This window comes from Anabrus simplex, chromosome 6 (assembly GCF_040414725.1).
Source record: "Anabrus simplex isolate iqAnaSimp1 chromosome 6, ASM4041472v1, whole genome shotgun sequence".
In the NCBI taxonomy this organism is placed as follows: Eukaryota; Metazoa; Arthropoda; class Insecta; order Orthoptera; family Tettigoniidae; genus Anabrus; species Anabrus simplex.
Window position 1 is genome coordinate 247,429,645 of NC_090270.1, and position 21,904 is coordinate 247,451,548.

Genomic DNA, 21,904 nt, shown 5'->3' on the forward strand with positions numbered 1-21,904 from the left:
CAAATTCTCACTACAAATAAGACACGACAGATAGTCATTCCTGGTGGCCTAACATCCGCTTTGCAGCCACTAGACGTATGTGTTAATAAACCCTTTAAAGACCACTTACGTCGATTTTACGACGAGTGGATGATGAGCGGCGATCAGCAATTGACGCCCGCCGGAAATATCAGGCGTCCACCCTTGGACTTGTTATGCTCGTGGGTGAAGAAGAGTTGGGATCTTATACCACCTGAACTAGTCTCCAAGAGCTTCAAAAGGACTGGGATTTCGAATGCACTAGACGGTTCCGAAGATGACGCAGTGTGGCAGGGAGACGAAGAATCTGATACTGGTATTAACAGAGGCGAGGACGGCGCATCAGATAGCGAAACCTGCGATAGCGACACCGAAGATTTGGAATAAATTGCATACCGGTAAGTCCGCATTTCACAACAAAGCGATAATTTTTTGCAAGTGTAATATTTTAACTTTAATACTCAAATTAATGACAAATTAACTTAATACGTTCATTTTTATTTTCAGGTTGGAAAAACGTTCGCCGAATTGTTGCGAAAAATTATGAATTTTGTTTTAGACTATTTTAATTATTTTGATGTATAAACGCGAGTATTACGTGCATCTTAAATTTGTATCAAATACAATTTAGTTATAAATACATTTTTTGAGTAATACAAATACTGGTATTAAATATTCATCGTATAATGGTCGCACCCTACAATTTTTTTCGAAAATTTTGGTATAAAAAGTGCGACGATTATGCCGTGAAATACGGTATTCACCCGGGGCTTGAACCCCAGCAAATGTAATTTATTAACTTGTTTTCCTGCTACTTGGTACCTGTTACTCTGTTGTTGTTATTTGTTGATTTTGAAAAGAAAATATAAACTTTGTTAAAGTTTTAAATTAACTTTAACTTGGTAGTTGAGACCTATTCCAGCCCGCACCTTCTTTCACCTCTACTGTTCCAGAGATACCTCGAAACACAAAGAATCCTGTGATTATATTTTTGGATACTGAGAAGGCCTATGATAGTGTCTGTCAGAACAAGATCTGGGAATGCCTGGAAAACCTCAGGGTGCCAAAGTATCTGACTGGCAAAAATACTATACCAAAATTGCTACAGTTGTGTTCCGATAGGCAATGGAAGATCAGAATGGTTCGAGAAAAGAGAGATGCCCAACAAGGCATGCCCTATCACCTCTCTTGTTCATAATAGTAATGGATAAGATCACAAAGTCTATTAGACAATGGACAGCAGACCAAATGCCCTGGTATTTGCCGATGATGTGTATTATGGGGAGAAACAGAAGATAAAGTACAGAAAAAAACTGACTGAATGGAACAATACGTTCAATAAATTTGGGATGAAGATAAGCGAAACAAAGACTGTAGAAATGACCACTAACATGCAAGGAACAAACTCAAACCTCTTTTTGGAAGGAGTAAAACTAGAATCAGTCTCTCACTTCCAAGTACCTCAGAAGCAAACTCTCCAAAGACAACACTGTCAAGCAGGAAATACTCAGCGGGACACAGAAAGCATCAAACTTTTACAATCAAGACAGAAATCTACTCTGGGACAGCAAAATACCACAAAAAGCAAAAACAACCCTGTAGCACAGCTACTTTGTACTAATTCTCACATATGGTTTAGAGACATGTACTTTGCTAAACAATGACTACAGCAGAATTTAGGCAACAGAAATGAGATTCATTAGAACTACGATGATCATGCTTGCTGTTTAAAGGGGCCTAACATCTAGGTCATCGGCCCCTAATAGTACGAAATGATACGAAATGTAATGACAATTTAAAATTCCAAAATCATCCACTGACCAGAATTCAAAACGTGATGACGGAAGAATGAATGGATATTAATTTAAAACAATCAGTGGATCCGACCCGCAATGCCCCACATTCCCGGACACTAGTATTAAACAGTAGTATTACTGACCAAGGAACCGCTTCTAAAGCACAATATTGAATCGATGATGCTTGTAGTCTAAATGGATCCAAAATCCAGGTCATCGGCCCCTCATAATGGTACCTATCGCTAGGAAAGTAGAACCATGGTACTTGTCATGTTGCGGTACTAATCAAAAGTACCGCAGACTCGTGGTATTCCACACATTATGGTAGTACTAACAGGTAATGTAACACAGACCTATAGTGTTTCCCACATTGCAGCACCATTTACAGGCAACGCAAACCTATGGTGTTCCTCATATAGGTGTAGGCCTACTCATCACAGAGACTCGTACTATCCTGTGATGCTCCTCATATATTGTCGTGGCCACCAAATTAGGCGGGTTAGAGAAATTACGCTGTTGCCAAGGCTATGTAGCAACTGGCAAAGAAATGCCTAACTGAAAACATCATTTAGGAGCGCAAGGAAAGTCGTTCTCTCTCAAGCTCCTGATGTTACTTCATACAATGCTTCAAAACAAATTATACTACAAGCTTCAGAAAAGACTGCTGATTTCAGCGGTATAACTATTTTCCATATAAACCATTTCAAATAATCATTAAAAATAAAATCTTGAACGAGTAAATTTAAATCTGTAGAATCATGTATTGAAAATTTCAGTAAGCGGCCAAGTTTTTATTTCTTCAGCCAATAAAATATTGTCTGCGGGAAAAATGTAAAAAATTGCCTGACTTCGAATTAACAAGCTCTTACTGTATAAATTTGTCAAATGCACAATTAAAATATACACTTGAACACCTACTTACATTTAAAAATGTAATTTGTAGGTAAAATGTCATGTCTTCAGAGACAATATAACGTTAAATTACAAGGCGTTTTTTTTTTTTTCGCTAATGGGTTTACAATGTATAATATAACTATTTATAATAGTTTATTTAAATCTGCCTTGATCAATACACTCATTAAATGAAAGAAACATTATTAATGAAACCATACATGTTTCGGGAAATCTCAACCATTCCCTTCATCAGTGGTTAGATCAAAGAATAACACAATATGACACAATCTTTTGTTTTACAATTTGAAGGAGTATTGTGTCCCAATACATCATATCAAAGAGTAAAGAGAACTTATGAAATATAAAAATGATCAATACATACAATTTTGGTTGAACTGAATGAGAACACTATACAAATTTAGGATCTTCAAGTTTTTCTTCTTTTCTTCTTCTTTTTGTTCCTTAAATGATTATATGCTAGCCTAAACAGTGGGTTATCTTCTGTACTTTTCTCATTTAAACTTGATTCAGAATTACATTTTTGTGTAAGGTAAATTTCTAAATTTTCCAAAACATTCATCAGTTTTCCCTTTTTGGTTGAATGTAATAATTTCATGTCATTGGAAATGTCTGTAGTATCTGTTTGAGTAGCTTTTCTGAAAATTTGAAAATCAAAATGACCAGAATTTCTAGTAACTGTACAAATCGAAATAATTTAAAGTCCTATCATTTTCAGATTCCATCGTAAAATGCACTTGTCTATCCAAAGTATTTAGATACTGTAATATACCATCAGGTTTAACCTTTAGTTCATCGATAATAACAAATATATCATCGACATATCTCAACCATGTAATCAATCCATCTATTTTATCCACTATTTTATTATATTCCATGTAATCCATGAATATGTTAGCTAAAATACCTGAAGCTGGCGAACCCATTGCTAGCCCTTTAGACTGTTTGTAAATTTTGTTGTCAAAAACAAAATAGTTATTTTCCAAAGTAAACTCTAGTAATGTTAAAAATTCAATTTCCACCTTACTTAATTTGCTGTGTTGCATTAAATTCTTTCTTACTATTTTTATAGTATCTACAATAGGAATGTTGGAGTACATATCTTTGATATCCAAACTTTGTATCGTGTAGTAGTCTGTTAGCTCAATGTTTTTAAGTCTGTTACAAAAGTCAATAGTATTAATTAGGTACGTCTGGCTATAAAACTTTGTGTTCTTTTAAAAATATAAATAAAAATATTTGGCCGTCTTATATACTGGACTATTTCTGAAATTAACTATTGGTCAAGTAGGAATTTCTTGTTTATGAATTTTCGGTAGTGCCTTTAAAGTAGGTATTTCTGGGTTCATGTTAATTAAACAGTTAGTATCTTTGGAGTCTAATAAAAAAATTATGTTATTGAGAATTTGTTGAAGTTTTTTCTGCATAGAAGACGTGGGATCTTTTTTAATCAATTCAAAATTATTGCGGATTTAAATAAACTATTACAAATAGTTATACATTCAGACCAGTCAATACGGACCAAACACAATATTAACCTATCATGGTTAAGTTTATTAACAATGGGTTTACGTCGCACCGACACAGATAGGTCGTATAGCGACGATGGGATAGGAAAGGGCTAGAAGTTGGAAGGAAGCGGCCATGTCCTTAATTAAGGTACAGCCCCAGCATTTGTCTGGTGTGAAAATGGGAAACCACGGAAAACCATCTTCAGAGCTGCCGACAGTGGGGTTTGAACCCACTATCTCCCGGATGCAAGCTCACAGCTGCGCGCTCCTAACCGCATGGCCAACTCACCCGTTACAAGGCTTTTTTAAATAGACCCTGTGAAATGTCCCAAAAAAAAAAAAAAAACATTGAATGATAGTCCAACACTTGGCTGAGTGAATGTTCTAATATTTGAGTAAAAATCGGCTTTGATTCAGGTGGAACTTCAAGATGCAGGTTGAGTTGCCAGATAGGTTTTATGATTCCATATACTATGGAGAAAAATTAGAATAAAATTCAAAAAAGAAAAGAAAAATTAGAATAAGCCGAAGAAGTCAAGCAACTCGAGTAATGAATAAAGTTAGAAGCACCCGAATACTTACTACTTTGCCTGTCCTCTCTTTCTCTCTCTAGCCCAGCAGGCAAGACTGCACCCTCTCCCTTGCTATGACTGGCTATCTGTAGTCTAACAAAACATCTGACAGCCAGCAATGTATTTCCACAAGATATGTAATCTTTTCAAAATAAATAGCCAGGTCAAGATTCTTTACTACAAATGTTTATTAAAAAGTGTTTTTTAATAACGACTGATATAAGCAAGAAGATGCAGTTTTAGGATTCATTGACTTTAATGTTTTAATCATTGTATACCAGACAAAATAGCTCACATAACCATAAGCATTAGGAATATTTCTAAAAACCTGTCTTTATTTTAATATCAATTTTAGTCATTCAAAAAAGCGGATGATAATGTCCGAATATTGGACAAAACATGTACTGCAAATAAAGGGTTAACGAGATAACAATCAACAAATTATTTTGTGTATTGAACAGATGGACCCTCAGTTGAACTCGCTTAAACATAGTATTTTTCAATACAGATCATTACAATGAGATTTATCGTATTTCTCTGCATAATATTCACCATCGTGTAATCATCGCATCCTCTTTTTTCAATACAAAAATCGGATTTTAAAATTTCGTTGCAAAATCTTCACTTAAAGTTAAAAATTTCATGATTGTTCCGTATTGAATAGAGAAATATACAATATTAAATAGAAGGAAGGATCCACCTTTCAATACTCCGCTGTTAAGTTGAATCAAATAGAAGTTACATCCTGTTCATTTGGGACCGGTTTCAACACATTTGAAGTGTCATCAGCCAATTAGCAAAGTAGTACAAAAAATTAAGTCATAAAGATCTAAAAACAACTAACACAATGATCACAAGCAAAAAAACTACAGTGGAACCTCGATTCTCCGTTCTTGTACGGACCACAAAAAAAAAAACGTACAATGCGAGAAAACGGAAGATCCGGGAATGAATGAACCATAAACAATATGGCTAAACATCGCCAAAATGAAATACAGTAGAAGTCCGCTATAGCGAGTACGGCATATAACGAGAACTCCGTTATAGCGACGACTTTTTTCTGTCCCTTCAAAATTCCTATATTAAACTGCGTATCGTCCTTCGGTTACAGCGAGAACCCTATCACTAGCGCATCCGTTATTACGAGCGATTAAGCGCGCGCGATTTTTTCCGTTACCAATATTTATACACCCCAGCGATGATATTGCATGCGATCGATTACCTTCGGCATCGTTTCCTCGGTATGTGCACTAGCGATTTATCTCGTCGACATTCGAAGGCGATAATACCAATATAAATGGTCCGTTATTGGACATTATAAATTTTCCAGCTAGCTCATTCTTGGTTGCCAGCGCTTCGCCCTCGTGTGCTAGGGTGGGCTCGTCAGTTGGTACCTAGCACACCTACCAATACGCTGGCTAGTGCATACCGTGGAGGCCACTGCGCAGGCTAACTGGAGCCACCGGCAGTGCCAATGCACTAAGAGACCTTGTCTCATCACTAAAAATTGATGCCTGCTTGGCCATCAGATGATATAGATGTTGATTCCCATAGGTCTCTTAGTGCATTGGCACTGCCGGTGGCTCCAGTTAGCCTGCGCAGTGGCCTCCACGGTATGCACTAGCCAGCGTATTGGTAGGTGTGCTAGGTACCAACTGACGAGCCCACCCTAGCACACGAGGGCGAAGCGCTGGCAACCAAGAATGAGCTAGCTGGAAAATTTATAATGTCCAATAACGGACCATTTATATTGGTATTATAAATTTGCTCATTCAGGACAAATATTTCAGATTCCCTATGGGAATCAACATCTATATTCGAAGGCGATGTCGGAGTCGATTAGTAATACCCGTTGACAGCTGTTCTGTAAAGAAAATTCGAAATGAAAGAGAACATATTTTTGTAATAAATGCGTAAATAACGCGTCCGATAACGGTTGTTTAATCGTTAAAAATTAAGGGTGATTTAACTACCACTTAATTTTGAGGCTAAATACTGCAATTAAGTAAGAACGTGAAAAACCTCGAGATATGGCAGAGTGCTTAATTGATTTCAGAGGTTAGTTTATATTTTGTCGCGTCTGGTTAAATTACGGAAAGGCTATTATGAAAATTTATAGCGAGAAAGTTATAATTTCTCTACTGGCGCTTGAAGTGTGTTTTCATCATACGTATTGTACGGTTAAGTTAGGATACGTGACGCTGTTTGAATAAGAAAACTGAAACGTTTGCAACAAAATGCGATCGATCATCTTCGGTACGGTATAGTTTTCTCACTTTGTGCATTTACGATCTCTCTCGTTGACATTCAAAGGCGATGTTGGAGTTGATTAGTAACACCCATCGACTGCTGTTCTCTAAAGAAAATTCGAAATGAAAGAGGATAACACGTTTTCGTATTAAATGCGTAAATAACGTGGCCGATAGCAGTTAACTCGTTAAAAATAAAGACTGAAGTAAACGATATCTTCATTTTAATGCTATATACGGAAATAAAGTAAGAATGTGATACACCTGAAGATATGGCAGAGTACATCACTGATTTCAGAGGATATTTCATATCTTCTCGCGTCTAGTTACGGCTATTTACATGTAAATTTTTCGCGTAGAGGTTATTTCTCTACATGCGTTTTATGTTTTCATGATAGGCTACATAAACGGTTAGGTGACGCAAAATATGTAATTGTACAGTCTATGGAAGCTAAATAAATGAATGAATGAATGAATTTGAAGAAGAAAGCTGAGGTGTTTGCCACAGAAATCTCTGGAGTGATACCGTATTTTTCCGAATCCAAGACATTTTTTTTCTCAGAATCTCATGCGGAAACTAAAGGGTTGTTGCATTCGCGGCCTAACAGTAAGTTAATTGATACCACTGGCAACTACCGTGGTAACCACGCTGCTTCTTTTCACACGAGCACAGAACTCGTTGACAATAAACGACCGCCTCTTTACTACACATCGCTAGCCGCGACAACCGGTTGTGCAGTGCCTGTGTGTTTCTCAAATCTGCAGAATGGCATCAAAACATTCTACCCTTCGAATTCTTAGAAAAGCCATGGCTTCTCAGTGGTAGGGTCATAACGGGTCTATTGTACTTGACGCTTAGTAAAATTAAGTTTTATAGACAGCAGGAATATTTTCGAGATGGATAGTCGTATTGTAAAGATACGTGGAAAAGGTATTGTCGGCAAATTTTCAACGGGTTCTAGTCGATATTATGATGCCCATTTTATGTTTATTAAACACTCGAAAATGTAAAATAATTGTGCAGCCGCAAGAAAATACGGCATAGGCCTAAAAAGATAATATTTCGTGTTAGCATGAAGACAAAGAGCTAAAAAATGCGTACTGTACAAAAAATGCATTCAGTGGTCCGCAACAAGGACGCTTTAAAGAAGTCGAAGATGAAATTGTGAGGTATGTGCACGAAAAACGCATGCACGGAATGGCCAAACCGTGGCGCAATAAACTCGTTCGTTGACTTTGAACGTTCGCGATTAGGCCTATACATCGCTAGCCACTGAATTTGGCCGAACCCGACAAGCGAGACGTGCGTGTAGCGGCAGCCGGTTATATCTGACGCTGCGTAAAAGTAACAGTTTTATAGACAGCAAGAATAATTTCCTGATGGATCGTTGTATTATAGAGAAACATGGAAAAATTTCAACGAGTTCTCTGCGGTATTATGATGCCAATGTTAAGTTAATGGCCCTTAAACCCGCAAAAATAAAGAAGAATTGTGCAGCCGCAAAAAAAAAAAAAGAAATACGACGTGACGAAAGTCAATGTTTGGCGTCTAAAAATAGTCTAAAAATGCGTAGGCCTACTGTACAACAAGGCATTCATATGATTTTTACAAACTTCATTTTGAGCCTGATTTGCATTTTTTGAAGCGTTGTAATACATCTTCAGCTCCCCGCCAATGTCCACGAAAAAAAAAAAAAAAAAAAGCACAACACGGGAAAATAGAAAATCCGGGAATGAACGAAAACCATCAACAATTTAACTAAACAACATATTAAATATGTACAATTATAATCTTACAAACACTCCTAATCCAAACCAAACTACAGCTCCAATGGTCCTTCGCCTACAATGCGACCGCCGCTAAGCCTGAAGGGCTGTAGATTACGAGGTGATGCATAGTCAGTGTGCCGAATCCTCTCAGCCATTATTCCAGGTTCTCTAAATCGGGGTTGCACTCTCACTATTAGATACCTGCTCACTTAAAGCTAATCACGTAGGCTGAGCCAGCCCTAATATCCAGACAAAAATGCCTGACCTGGCCGGAAATCGAACCCGAGCCCTCCAGGTGAGAGGCAGGCAAGTTAGACCGCAGGACTGCTTCAAACATTAATTAATTACCAGTACCCGAGTTTAAATGGAAATAGCGTATGGCTTTTAGTGTCAGGAGTGTCCGAGGACAGGTTCGGATCACCAGATGCAGGTCTTTTGATTTGACTCCCGTTGGCAACCTGCGCATCCTAATGAGGATGAAATGATGGTGAATACGACCCATACACCAAACCCCCGTGCCAAAGAAATTAACCAGTGACGGAATCAAACCCGGGACACCTATGACCAAAAGCAAACATGCTAACAATTTAGCCATGGAGCCAGACAACCCCAGTTTAACATCTTGATACTTTATATTCAGCTTTACCGGGGAAACTTCGTCAATTTCCCGTGAAAAATGCTTTCAGTTCAGCAACTTCGATCAGCTTTGAAAAATCCAATAACTCCAAGCCAAACAACAATCTACCACAAGTAGTTTCTAATTCTCCAATCTAATAAAATACAGCACATTAGATACAAAAGCACCCAATATGATGGCAAAATCCCTTTCCTTAATCTTCTATTGTAATTTGGTCACCGGTATAAAGTTCATAGTCATTTTATGGAAATATTGTACCACATAGATTACGCCTAATTCAACTCCTAAAGGTTATGTTGAACACAAGAATATGGTTTTGAATGAAAGTATCTATTCTCAAAAGTTCTTGAATGCATTACTGTATATTCAATTCTGCCCTTCACTAATCACAATCAAATTGGAAAGAGAAATATCATCAAAACTTCAGAAATTATGGATATTCGTGAACTCACCTGGAAAGCGCGCTTGCTGCACAAGTCAGTACAAGTAGGAAATGATACAAACATTTTTAATGTAACGTGCGCAAATAAAACTACTGCAGTTTTAACACATTTTAACACAAAAACATAAAATTCCGAGTCTTATATTAGGACCCAAACAGTAACAGGCAATCCCAAGGCCTCCCATAGCTTTATGTATGTAAAGTGCAACATCTGTTCTGGTCTCTATAATATAATCATATACGATAATATTAAAATACTAGATTTGTGTTATGAAGGAGCAGTTTCGATTCCTGCCTGAAATCCCTGTGACTAAACAGTGTCCCGAGGGAAGTGCTGAAAACCTGTTTGGCGATATAATCGAGAAAAGTAAAAATAATGTGGACCTTTTACAAGTACGAACATTCAACGAAACTCGTTCCGTCTTCAAGCAGAGATGCCTAAATGCGCTCTGTCTCCTTCCAATTGTTGTGGCCACTCTCTGCTTAAAGGTTTCTGAAGATTCTCTAAACAATAACACCCGAATACGATGTTAAGATGGTCCCTTATGCAAGTTCACCGCCAATCGCTTTTCCGGTAAAGTACTTGCTCTAATTATCGCAATGACAAGGCGTTAACGTCAAAACCCGTAGCCGTCCTTTCGTGAGATACAGTTTTGTGAAGAACTCTTGATATAGGATTTAGCACTGATGGGACTGAAATTTCTGCACGGCTGATACGGGAAATCGTTCCTTCGAGGAATGGATAATGTGGGACTTTTACAACGTGAATTAATTAGAACGTTTGCGGGTCCATGTAATACGAACAAATAATCCGGGAAAACGTAGAGTCCGGGAACGGATAAGAGAGGTTCCACTGTACCAGAATGTTTGATTGTGTATTATAGCAGACCACAAGAATGTTGCCCATGGCGGCTGATTACATGAATGTTAATGAAAAAAAAGGACGCACGATGTTACCAGTGACAAGAAGAAATACTTCTTTTTCGTAAATTAGATTCTCAGCAACTCATTTTGACGCTGTTTATTGCGTGTTCTCATATGGGTGTACCCTTGTTGCAAGGCTTTGAAAGCTGTACTAGTAGACAAGTGTGTGCGGTGCCGGTATTCCCCGGCAACATAGCCGACAAGCGATAACTTACAGCCTTACGTATTTCAAATGAGAACTCATAATATCACCGGTGAATAAATTGTACATTGTCTCACAACCACGTTGTCAAACTACAAATTGTGGTGCTTTTCTTTGGACTGTTTTCCAGTTCACTAATCAAGTAATCCTGGTGAGGACCCAATACACTGGAACCATAATCTAATTGCCGAGTGTCGTACGTATATCAGTATTATTTACTTATCTATTTATTTATATGTTTCATTTGGACTATTTTAATTAATTCCATGTATATACGCGTGAGTTACTTGCACCTTACACGTGTATCAAATACAATTTAATTATACATTATTTTTTGAATAATATAAATGTTGATATTAAAAATTCTTCATGTAATGGTCGCAACCAACAATTTTTTTGAAACTTTTGGTATAAAAAGTGTGATTATGCGGTGAAATACGGTATAACATGTAATGCTGGATACTGGCCGCACTTAAGCAACTGTGCCTATCCAGCTCTGTCAACAGAAGAAATAACGATTTCAAATCTTTAAATTGTCGTGAGACAGAAGAAGCTGAAAGTGATCACACATCACTAATGAGCCTGACGACATTCTACGACATACACGACTTGCTAGTTTGGGAGAGAAAAAAGAGAGAGTGAACAAGCGTGGGTGTGCATGCATGTCATTTGCACTGAACACCGAACTAATTTATTACCGAAATCCCTAGTACCCTTGTGCTGAAGTTCCTTCTCAAAAGTCTTAACGAAACATTGAAACAAATAGCCTTTACTTTACCTTGGGAGTCTCCTCCTCTTGAAAGGCCAGACTGCTGTGAACCTCTCTCTCGTCTTGGAGGTTTGTCCATCCTCCCTGACCTGAAATTATAACAAACAATATTTTCAATAAGTCATAATAGCCAGTACTTGTACGCTCAATTTACAAGTACAGTACATTACCCAAATTTTCTCCGTCTGTCATTGCCATAAAACTGGGGTGGCTGGCTACGAGATTCCTGCTGTCTGAAGTAGCCGTCTTGATAGTCTGGATAGGGTGGATTCCCAACATTGTCTAAAACATGAATGATGCAGCATGTATAATTAACATTTAAACAACCAATATCTACTCATATGGCACCATTATTAAACACCATGGCACTGTTGATGTCTAAAACTCACTTCACAGCATTTACACCTGCATAGTCTCTCTGATGACCAAAAGTTAATCAGTATCAACAACTGGGCAGGACTAACTTCAAAGTACAGTAAAACCTCATTAATTCAAAGTCGATGGGACAAAAATCGGACTTCGAATTACGTGATTTTGAATTAACCGCCAATTCGTAATTCAGAAGTGCCAACCCTTGCCGCGTTACAAAATATTCTAAGGACCATTACTGCATGCAGTTAACCTTGATTCACAGTTTAAACCTTTCAAATGCCATGAAAAAAAACTACTTCCAAAATGCATCCAAGAAAGTGCATTTAGGCCCGGTTGTATAAAGACATCTGACTGGAGATCAATTAAGAACTTAGTTCTAAAAATGAACTGAGATTACAACTTCATCGCATTGTATAAAACTGAACTCGGTTTACACATGTGTAGTTCAAATGTAATCGGAGTTCAAAAACTTGGACGTGGCAACACCGCAAAACAAATGAAATACGAAATAGCTCTTGGATAATACTTAAATAGTGGGATTGACCTGGCCATGACTGTCAACAAATGAAATACGAAATTGCCGTGACTGTCGAAGGAGGAGAAGAAGATAATATTGTAATCTCGCGAAGTAAACATGGAAGGAACTTCACACAGAAAGAAAAGGGCGATCTGGTGGATACTGTACTATCAAGGTACAAACATATAATAGAAAATAAAAGAACCTAGCCTATATGGTGACATCAAAGTTGAAAGAGAAAGCCGTTGACTTGTCAATGTTAAAGAGCTCTCCAACAACCATTTGAAAACTTACTGTAGCATAAAACCTAAGAGTTATTAGGAACATACACATGGTTGTCAGGGGATAATTTATTTGACTAGGTTTTTGTAGTGTGTCCCTTAACTTTAGTTCCAGTCATTCCACAACATCTTTCGATAAACGAAATCTTATTTTGAACATTTCACACAATTCAATAATCGGATTCCGTCTGTGCCGAAAGACGCGAGGAGCTCGTAAAATCAACTCTTCTTCATCAGACGAAAAGTTGGAATAAACTGACATCCCTGCTAAAGAAAATATATATGCTTTGTTTTGTAAACTTGAAACATAATAGGCTAGAAAACTAAGTAACAACATGTTGGTATAGCAGTAGGCTCTTATTTATATGCTATTGCTGGGGCTGTACCTTAATTAAGGCCACGGCCGATTCCTTCCCACTCCTAGCCCTATCCTGTCCCATCGTCGCCATAAGACCTATCTGAGTCGGTGCGACGTAAAGCAACTAGCAAAAAAAAATTATATGCTATTCACATAACCTCACTTCTGAAAAAATCGAGCGATCTTTAGCAATATTATTTAACTACTAGCATTCAATATATTTATAACGCACCTTGATATTATTAAGGTACGGTATTCTTACGCAGATACGATACAAGGAAACACTTCTCAAGTCTTCAGGTCTAGTTCAATGTTTAATATGAATGATAATGATCTAAGTTCAAGAAGATTAACCGACGAATATTCGGCAGTCAAATCTGAACTTAGATCAAGACGAGATGATCTTAGATTAGCGTTTATACAACGGAAAATCGAAGTTCAACTCGACTGGCAGCCATTTTTCCTCTTTAAACTCAGGTCAAAAGTTTTATACAACCGGGCCTTAGAGTATTCAAATAATGGACTTGGATAACTCACCGACAATAACCTCTTGCAACGAAAGAAAGAAAGAAAGAAAGAAAGAAAGAAAGAAAGAAAGGAAAAAAGCATGATTCAAAGACGAGGAGAAATCTATGCTGGCTCCCACGTGCAATTGCTTTATTCAATGGATTACTGTACTGTATGCATTTTAGAAGCCCTGTAATTGCACAGAAATTACCTGATGCCCTTCAAACATCGTGGCTAATCGAACTTTCCTATGACGAGGGGAGAAAGTCTCTTGCTTCCTTCTGCATGATAACACAATACAGTCACTCTATCCTTGTACGATTTCCCACCATGGCACTTCTCTCGCACTTCAGAAGGGTAAATACTTTCCGCGTCACAAAGTATTCTAAGACCCATTAATGCATGCAATCACCTTTATCCACAGTTTAAACCTTTCAAATGCCATGGAAAAAACTATTTCCAAAATGTATCCAACAAGGTGCATTTGCAACGTTCAAATAATGCACTTGGATAAATCACTAACAAACATAACCTCACGCAACGAAAGAAAAAAAAAGAAAAAAATCACAGATTCAAACGAGGATAAACTATGCTGGTTCCCCTGTGCAAATGCATTATTTTCTTGGATTACTCTACCATTTGCATTTTTAGATGTGTTGTACTTTCACGGAAAGTGCCCGACGCCCTTAAAACATTGTGGCTTATCGAACTTTCCTATGATGAGGGGAGGAATTATCTAACTTCCGTGCGCATTGCAACACAGTGCAATGACCCCCAACCCCTTGTATGATTTCCCGGCTGGCATTTTCTCCTTTAAAACCATAAGACCGTTTGGTCTCAGCATTAAAAGAAAGCAATGCAGTTTCATCAGCAATGACAATATTGTTCAATGCCTATGAATTGATTATATGAGCCACGCTTTTTCGTCAACTGTCGGCATCGCCAGTGTTCGTGGATTCTGTTTCTCCGCACATTGCCTGTTGCGTGATGTTACGGCGTTCCTTGAAACGTCGTATACAAACGAATTCCGATTTCACTCGAACTTTGCAATTATGAAGCACACCGTAGACACACTGAAGTGTGTGAAGGGCAGAAAGCTACCGCTGCATACAACCCTGCACGTTCCAGAAGACGCATTCCATCATGACGTGGATAAATTTGAATTTAAATTACTCTGTAACATACTATTGTTTTAAAATGTGAAGGCAGTTTCGAATTAAAAGTCTGAATTTCGGTAATAGGGCTAACATAGTACTTCCAATTACGAATTATCCGTATTTCGAATTAAACAATTTAAATAACATGCAAAACCATATCTCATGTTTCAGGGAACAAGAGCTTCTTCGAATTAGGTGAGAATTTGAATTAACCGATTTCGAATTAACAAGGTTCTACTGTATTAAAATACACAGTCTCTTGTCTATAAAGTGGTAGCTATTAACTCAATTTCTAAGAGATATACAAGGTGTGTCTAAAAAGTACAATGAATGGACCAATACTGCAATGATAACGAGCAGTAACACTGCATGCGTGCCCATTAAGTACTGCCTGGAAACAAAAAAATAAAATATGCAAAGAACAGTGTGGCACTGAAAAAATAAAATATGTGAGGAACATTGTGGCATTGAAGTGCTTATTCGTTATGCTGGGTGTCAAAGGAGTTGTGTTTTGAACATTCCATGCTGCCAGTCATTTTTGCATTACTGTACTTTCATCCCTCAAAAACAGTAGTCTTTAAAACACATGTAGGCTGTTATCATCTGATGGCCGGGCAGGCTTCGGTTTTTGGTAGTGAGACGGGGTCTCTCATAGTGCACTGGCACTGCTGGTGACCCCAAGTAGCCTACGCAGTGGCCTCCACGGTATGCAGTAGCCATGCGTCTTGGTGGGTGTGCTATTTGCCAACTGATGAGCCTAACTTTGCACAGTGGGCGAAGCGCTGGCAATCAGGAGTGGGTTGGCTGGAGAATTTGTAATGTCCAATAATGGACCGTATATATTGGTATTGTAAGTGATGTGTTCCGAGCTGTCAGCAGAGAGATGACATGGAATGAAATTTGCAGATGAATAAGCTTAAGTGGAGTTTTTAAAAGTAGGAAAGATCATAATATGACAATAAAGTTGGAATTTGAGAGAACTAATTTGGGCAAATATTTGTTTATAGGAAATGGATTTAGGGATTTCACTATAGAGATATTGGATAAATTTCCAACTTCTTAGAAAACACTTGAGAAAAGACTAGGTAAAAACTGATAAGAGAATCTGCCACCTGGGTGAGTCCTAAATATAGATCAGTGGTGATTGACTGATGGTACTTTACAATTAGCTTGTCAATCATCTTTGGAATATACCATTCACGCTACAGTAGTTTTCACTACAGGAAAAGGAAGAGGAGGAGAAAGATGATGACACTGTGTTCAAATAAGCGATTGTGAGAGTACTGAAGACTTATCAAGATGCCATCCAAAGTTTGGAAGACCTAGAAGAAATCATCCCAAGACGGAATGATACGAATATGCTCAATGTAATTTCAGGCTACAGTTTATGTGGAAAGTTAAGGCAATCTTAAGACTACTCTAATTCAAAAAAATTTATTTGATGTGGAATGTAAAGTACAACACTGTACCATAAGAAAAGTGATAAATTTAATGTATTCTGTTAATATCTGACGTGTCCGAATAAAGAATGTACACTATTTTCTGGCACACTTTCAATAAACAAACTGTCTTTCGTGTAAATTTTTTCCGGTCCCTTGCCAATCTGTTGAAGACATGTTTTACTGTAGTAATTTCTATATTTGCACACTTTCTCTCACTAAAGCTAAATGTCTAGTTGTACTGAAATAATTGTCTTGCTGTCTGTTAGCAATGCTGTTAGATACATGATGCAAGCAGCCAAATTACACAAACTCTAGAGGCAATGTCACAAGACATTTCACAAGAAGAGGTATAAGTAGAAGCACTTGTTTTTCGCAAAGCACAAAATCGCAAAATTTTTGTGAAATTTTAGAAATTTGGCTCAAAACACGTAAGTATTTACATTTAAGCAAAATCGTGAAATCACTGACAACATTATGTGGAATCCCTCTCCGATCCAAGAAGCATAATAAAAGGTGATTTAGAAAATGATGAAATCCCTCATCTAATACAGCAAATTCCCATCCTACAAGAACCTTCAGCATCAGAATACCTTCAACCATACAGTGCTTAGAGAACTAGATGGTCGTTACCTGCTGTGGGTAAAGATATTGATGTGATAGTCGTCATTCTTTCCTCGAAGTCAGAATAAATTGGCATTTTGTGGAAGCTGCAGTGAAGGCTTTGTGCATCCCGGTCAGTAATGTGAAAGGTTATTTTCAACGTAATGTACTATGATGTCTGACAAGAGCAGGCCCTACCTCTTGTTTAAGTGAGAGGATAATTTTTTTCCAAACATTCTTGATATATACAATATGTATTTTCAGCACAAGCATAAATCTCATGTTTCTTGTATATATATGTTGAAAATATGCTATTAACTACCTTCTGGTTTAAGTTTTATTACTGAAATCTGGAAAACAATTTTAGCGAAATTATTGATGAAATAAAATGAAAATAGCAAAATAAATACCGAAATAACTTTTTTCAATGGCAAAATTAGGCAAAAAGAAGTCACCACAAAGAGGTGCCTCCAGGTATATATAGTTTTTAGTTTGCAGAGTATGCATTTACACTTAAGATGGATGCATTCAATATCGATGTGTCTACATACCTTCAACAAAAGGTCTCATTTCTAAATTTTGCCCTTTCAATGGCACACCATCCAACTGATTGAGGGCTTCTCTTGCTTCCACCATAGCTCGGAACTGAAAGGATAAAAGAACTCAAGTATATATCATGTTCATGGGTAAAAGATCAATAGTGGTGGTGATTGCTGTTTGATGGGAAATTACAACTAGGCTACCATCCCCACAGGAAAGAAAAAAAAAACAAAGGAACTCACATTGCACAACAGCATCCTATATTCCAAGCTCGTTTAACTCCATTACTGTAATGATGTGCTATGATCAAATTCCAAACATTCATATCGACTCCAATTTCCTGCATTATTTAATGAACAAATAAAAGAGTTCAATAAACAAAAATCATGATACTAAAATTTGTGAAATACTCATATGCCCCATGAAGTTGGTCTATGCTATTATACTGCCACAGATAAAATTGTAATACATTAAACTAACAGGTAATGAAAGTAGGTCACAGTAATTAACATACACGGCTCGATACATACCCACAGTCCCCAAAGTGAACAGTCTGTCAACAGCATTCAGACATCACAGCAATATTCCAGGCGCCCTACATGGGCATTAATATAAACCAGACATTTGCATATAGAAAATAGAGAATTAAGGTGCTGTACTTCAGTGGTTCTCAAACAACCCGTAAGGCTTCAACCAACTAATATACAGACAGCGTCTGGCACCGCTGTTATTTCGAGATAAATTATTGACGACTTATTGCGCATGCTTACTGTGCCTGTAATTTGTTATTTATGCATTCTTATTAATAAATTTTGAAAGTTGAAAGGCATTAACAGTCTGTGATTACGATGTACGTACACAACAACCTCATTCATCCGGCACTCATTAATCCGGATCGAAAACAATAAAAATTTATTTTTACTTGTACAGTATTTCTTTTACAGGGTTTGATTCTTCTTGAATGCCTTTTCCGCCAAGGATAGTTCAGGACAGGAATTGGAAGTAAGTCGGCCGCGGTCTATCAAAGGTACCGTTCCTTGACATATTTCCACGCATTCCCGGATGCTTAGACGTAGATGTGAACAACGTAAATGACTGGTTGAAAAATGACTGTAATTCAGGCTACGGCATAATGACAGATGAATAAATTATTGCCTCTTATTCCTCGGCAGGTAATGACGAGTGATGGTGAATTCGAAAATGAAACTGGCACTCCATCAGAAGAAACAATGACTCATGGAGATGACACAATGACTCATTTAGATGCAACAATGCATCTGGACAAACTGATGGCCTATTTAGAATCCCAGACTGAAACCACACCGGCAGAACTGATGTTAGTAAAACGTCTTCATGATCGTGCTGCGAGTAAACATTATACAAATGTGAAACAGAAAAAGCTCACATTATTTTAGTGCATAAAACTGAGTCGTAAATGTAAGAGTGTTCTTAGAATTTTTTTACAACTGAAAAAAGGTATTACTGTACAACTAATGTTAATATGTTACATAACATGTACTGTTTTTTAAAATAGTTTTTCTGGATATTCCAGATTTTTGATAATCCGGATCAGTTCCAGTCCCACTTAATCTGGATAAACGAGTTTCTTGTGTACTAATTAATTAAGATGTGGCAGTAATGTTTTTTTTTTTTTTTTTTTTTTTTTTTTTTTGTAAAAGCAGCTTTGTAACAACTATTTCATAATTATGAAATTCCTACTCAGTAAGGAATTTATAATGTTACTAAGAAGATTGAGATGAAGTGTATGAAGGCATATGCTCTAGTATAAGTTTTTATACTGTACTGTATTTATACTGCAACCTAAATCGGTATGTACAGCAGAAAATATGAAAATCTGGCAGAAATGTTGTAAAGGCATTGAGGGAGACAGGTATATCCGATAAAAATGTGCGAAGAATGCTTGGAAATGGAATCGTTGGAAATTAAAGCATACAGACCTATGCTACAAGTTTTGTATGAAAAAGACCCCGAGAGACACCTTGAATTCAATGAGTTCACAATTTGAAATATATTCTTCACACAGATTTATAGAGCAATGAAGTTGCTTAAATTGAATGGACATACTGTATTTACCGGACATCTGTAAACTTAAATCAGCCACTGAACAAGAATTAAATGCACGTGGCGTTTTGGTTTAGGCAGGGATATATAGTGGTGGGTTGCCAGATATTAAAGCTGAAAATAAGCGAGACATGAAAGCAGAAAACTATTCTGATACAGTCTTAAAAAAGTACACATACGCTTCAAATAGACATACATTACAGAATATTTGCTTAACCCTTCCATTCCAATCACTACCTCCTCCTACTTATCATCTACTCATATTTACTTCCAGCTTGTTGCAGCGCTGAACACTGTCATAGCCTAAATTACATTAATAAAATAATCAGGTGCATACATACACACACAGATAATTATATTTAATATGAACACTACAGACTTCTCTCAAATCGTCGAATCAAATTCACTCTTACCATTTCATAGTATTGTACATATTTATTTACTTTAATGTATCGTTTTGGCTGCTTCAGACCATGGATAACACTTGTCAGCCTTTCTATATTTCCAATACTCCATCTAGATTCAGCAGCAAATAAGGCTTCAGGACATGCTACTGTGGTGTAGTGGTGGTATGTGGCCTACCATGAGATCAATCTGCACTAGTAAATGGGTTTCTTCTTTTATCTCCTCACAACCTTACACGATTAGTGGGCAGCATTCTTATCCATTGTCCATTCTTGACGTGCATCATAAATTCTTTCCTTGATCATCCTCTTCTCCTTTTGGCCTCCATCCTTCCCTCCTTCAGATTGGTGCACCAAGTTGAATGTCTTAACAGGTGACCTATGAATCTATTACTTATACTTTCCAATCTTTTTACCAGCTGGTATTTTTCATTCAAACTTTCAGTACTTCTTCGCTGCTTACCCTACTGGTCCAGAATATTTTTTTTTTTGCATGTGTCGCCAGCACCACATTTCAAAGGCCTAGATTTTTCTTTTATCCATGACCATGAGAGCCCAGCTATTTGATCCATACAGTCCAACACTCCATACAAATGTTTCTATGTATTTTTGGCGAACGTCTATGCTAGTTGCAGCAATGAAAATAAGTTTCCATGTGCTTAGCCCAATATTTCAGGGCTTCTTTCTCTAACGCATTAAAGGAAATGATCTCTCCAGTGTTTGATACTTCCATATTTGGTATCTTGATATGATGATCAGACATAATCTTTTCTTCGAAAGATGTCTACAGCTCCACCTACTTTTTGTAATGTATCAACCTGGAGGCGGGCAATGCTGAGGTCATTTGCCATTAGGACTACATTATCTGCACAAGCAAGATCGATGTTCACTGCTTTGGATACTCTGTTTCTCCACTCACGGATGGCCTTTTCCAGAGCAAAGTTGAGAAGAACAGGTGAAAGCTGATCCCCTTGATGAACACCAGTTTTACGTGTCAAAAGATCTCCAGATTTCCCCCATGAATGTCACTTGTCCATCACATTCATCTCCTTGAGGATATCAAGATGAAATCAGTGAAGTGAGTCATAGGTCTTCTTGAAATCAACAGAACTCAATACAAGTGGTTTGGAGCAAAGAGATTTGATACTGATGATACTCTTCAGTGAAAAGATCTGTTCTCAGCAGAGTTGGTCTTATGGAAGCTGGCTTGATATTCACCAATCTGCAGATCAACAATAGGTTAAATTTGACTCTGAAGTGCACTTGACAGGATTTTACGGGCAACTGAATGTAGAGATATACCTCTATAGTTATTGCTATTTGAATTTTAGTTGCTAATGTCAAGGTTTGCCTGCTGCCATTTCTTGATGGATACAGTACTTTTGTATCCATCTCTTGGCACAGGCCAGAATAAAGTGTAGCTTTCACCAAAGTCCCAGTCTCATCCATGGCTGTGACAATATGGAAGCTGCTGGGGTATGGGTGGTGCTAAGTAATGACATTCAGAGCACGGCTAGTGCATCTGAGTGTTATGAAAGGTGTTGCTCATAGGGTCAGTCCTGCTGCAATAGCACTTTCTGACCCAGTGAGGAAAGCAATGGCAAACTACCTCACTCCTCGTCTTGCCTAGTACGCCTCATTTTGGTGCTACCATTGGTTTTTGCGGTTTCCTTATAACCGCATAACCTTTGGTGGTGCTATTTGAGGATCCAACCAGCCTCTGGGCTGATGACCTAACAGACAGACAATGTCAAGGTTGGCAACAGTATCTACATACTCCTATTTTCTTCCCTTGTAGTGAAGAAAACAATTTAATATGTATAATGTTTACTGACTGGGCTC

The 21,904-nt window shown here is 37.5% G+C and overlaps 1 protein-coding gene across 3 annotated transcripts in view; it reads right to left on the bottom strand.

The window, feature by feature from the left end:
* LOC136876396 (uncharacterized) overlaps positions 1-21,904 on the bottom strand; it is a 291,352-nt gene that overhangs the window by 183,167 nt on the left and 86,281 nt on the right. For all 3 annotated transcript variants that reach the window (XM_067150337.2, XM_067150335.2, XM_067150336.2), the window contains exons 5-7: positions 17,588-17,681; positions 11,973-12,084; positions 11,812-11,891 (exon numbers count right to left, since the gene is read on the bottom strand). In XM_067150337.2, coding sequence (XP_067006438.2) covers positions 11,812-11,891; positions 11,973-12,084; positions 17,588-17,681 — 286 coding nt within the window. The remainder of the gene's footprint in view (positions 1-11,811; positions 11,892-11,972; positions 12,085-17,587; positions 17,682-21,904) is intronic.